The 2,500-nt window shown below is 36.3% G+C and overlaps 1 protein-coding gene across 1 annotated transcript in view; it reads left to right on the forward strand.

The window, feature by feature from the left end:
• Window positions 1-775: 775 nt before the first annotated feature.
• LOC135197638 (protein kibra-like) overlaps window positions 776-2,500 on the forward strand; it is an 85,619-nt gene continuing 83,894 nt past the window's right edge. Inside the window, exon 1 of the mRNA XM_064224656.1 lies at window positions 776-1,047. Coding sequence (XP_064080726.1) covers window positions 806-1,047 — 242 coding nt within the window. The 5' untranslated portion in view covers window positions 776-805. The remainder of the gene's footprint in view (window positions 1,048-2,500) is intronic.

Consider the following 2,500-nt stretch of genomic DNA (forward strand, 5'->3'; position numbering starts at 1 on the left):
AAGTGTGTTTCGTTCCTGAAGGAAATTGGTGAGAAAAACATTTGGTTTTGCGAAGGAAATGAATATTTATAGAGAAATCAGTTGACTGATGCTTTTTGTAACATTTGGAAAATATTAATGAAAGGTTAAATAGCTCCTGGTAAGGAAGGAGCAATTATATGAAAAATACATCAGTGGATTGATATTTTAATAAGGAAATCAGGTGAGAAAAAGCACTTAGCGTTTCTGAAAAGATGAATATTCATAAAATATAGATCAGTGGATTGGTGCTTCTTATGACATGGGGGAGATATTGAAAGAATAATATTTGCAGTGAAAGAAAGTGTCGTAACTTTAAAAAAACAATACGTCAATTAAATAACATTTTTGATCAATCAAGAGTTTCATCAGTGGATTTTTTTTTTTTTTTTTTGTTTTTTTTTTTTTTTTTTTTTGTGGATATGTCCAGTATCAGATAGCAAAGTGATGAAGGCTTCGTCAGTGACCTTTGATGACGACCCGGGAGTGATGGGCACTCTACTACTGCGCATGCGCCTGCTCCTCGCCCCCTGCCAGATAAGAACGACCTCATGACATGTGACGCCTCGGGTCGCTCTCCTCCAGAAGAAGGCTTTTTTCCCCCTTCCCCTCCTCCTCCTCCTCCCCCTCCTGCTCTTCATCCCTCTCTCCTTAGGGTTAGTAGTCCTTCCCTCTCCCTCCCTCCACCCCCATAGTTCCTTTACACCGCCACCCCCACCCAACCCTTCCGGAATAGCTGAGCCCTGTCTAGGGGCATTCTTCAATGATGGGTATTACTTAATAGACAATGGGCAACAAACACTCCAATGCCAATAAATGTCAGTGTCCCAAAAATGCTCGGAAACACAAGCACCAGTGCAGTGAGAAACAACACGCGAAACAACAGCACTTTCAACAGCAACAGCAACAACAGCAACAACAGCACCACCACCACCACAGCACCTCCGCCCCCCAGCAGGAGAAACAGCACCTTCAGCAGAAGCTACACAGCCCTTATCACACCAATGTCGTCCACTGTGGCGGTCCGGGGTAAGTATGGGTTCAGATACTGGAAGTCGCTTTTTTGGGGAGGGAGGGGGAGAGGGGAGGTGGTTGGTAGTGGGTGGGTAGTGAGGTGAGGAGTTAAGAGGGGGGTAGGGGGGTGTTTTAAGAGGGGTGGAGTCATGGACAGATTAGATAAGGGGCCTTGTTTTTTTTTTTTTTTTTTTTTTTTTTTTTTTTAAATGAAAAGTGACTCTCTTACTTATCTTTTGTTTTGTCCAGCTGAATTTATCTGTTTGTAGGTGCATATGTATTTGTATATGTGTATATAATTATATATGTATACACATTTATAAATATGTTTATATACATACATATATATTTATACATATTTATATATATGTATATATCTATCTATATTGTTTCATTACCATATTTGTAAATACTTGTATGTATAAAAATCAATATACATTAATGATCGTGTATATCCATACATAGATATGCAGATTATTCTGCAAAAAAAAAAAAAAAACTTTCAAAATGACTTGACTCTCCCTATTGCTATCAAAATTTAATCTATACAAGTCTATTTCCTTTTTTGCTATTGTCTTTTATAATTTATCCAAACCACCTTTCAGTGAAATTAGAATTAAGCCTCTAACTCCAGCAGAATTGATTCACGTTTGTCGACGTGTGAAGGAATAGCTTGAATGGAGGTGTCAAGGACAACCTCAAGTCCTGTAGGCTAACAATAGTCGAGAAGAACATCTGTTATTCGCTGCGCACTTGTCTTTGTTGGCCTTTGTTCCGCTGCAGGTGTGATCTGAGAGGTTCAGTCGCCCATCCTTGAGTGAGGCTCGTCTGAGTTTGAAATTGCTTTTATTTTATGAGGTTTTGTTGTGGTCTATGTTTGCTTTTCTTTTTTTGGGGGGGAGTCTTTTTATACTGTACTATAAGACTATAGATATGTATTTGTGGTATATTCTGTAATTGAGTTGATTATTCTGAATAATTGAGTTGTTTATTATTTTATTTGAATAATTTTATCTTAGATCATGAATAGATTATTTGATTTTTATTATATATTTGACTTTGTTGTGTATAATTCTTGTATATTTTTTCTAAATCGTAGTTGAATTTGAATGATCTGATAACATGAAACAACCTTAATTTAAGGTTTTATTACTCGACATCACATCTCTAAATAACATAGTATGAATATTTACATAACAGGTAAGTAATATGATCCAAGGGTAAAATATCCTTATAGGATTATAAACAATGGGATTATCTCTAAAGAAACTTTATTTTAGTCACATCAGAGTTTGACCTTATTGATTTAAATCTGCCATATTGTAATCCGCTAATGATTTTTTTCTCTTTTTACTTTTACAGGTAAGTGTCGAAATGCTTCTTGATGTCCAGAGTACCAGAACGTTTGTAAGTATTGCAAACCTCTGTTTAAATTTTAAATCGTAAGATAATATTGAGAGATGCTGTA

The sequence above is a fragment of the Macrobrachium nipponense genome, chromosome 21 (assembly GCF_015104395.2).
Source record: "Macrobrachium nipponense isolate FS-2020 chromosome 21, ASM1510439v2, whole genome shotgun sequence".
Taxonomy (NCBI): Eukaryota; Metazoa; Arthropoda; class Malacostraca; order Decapoda; family Palaemonidae; genus Macrobrachium; species Macrobrachium nipponense.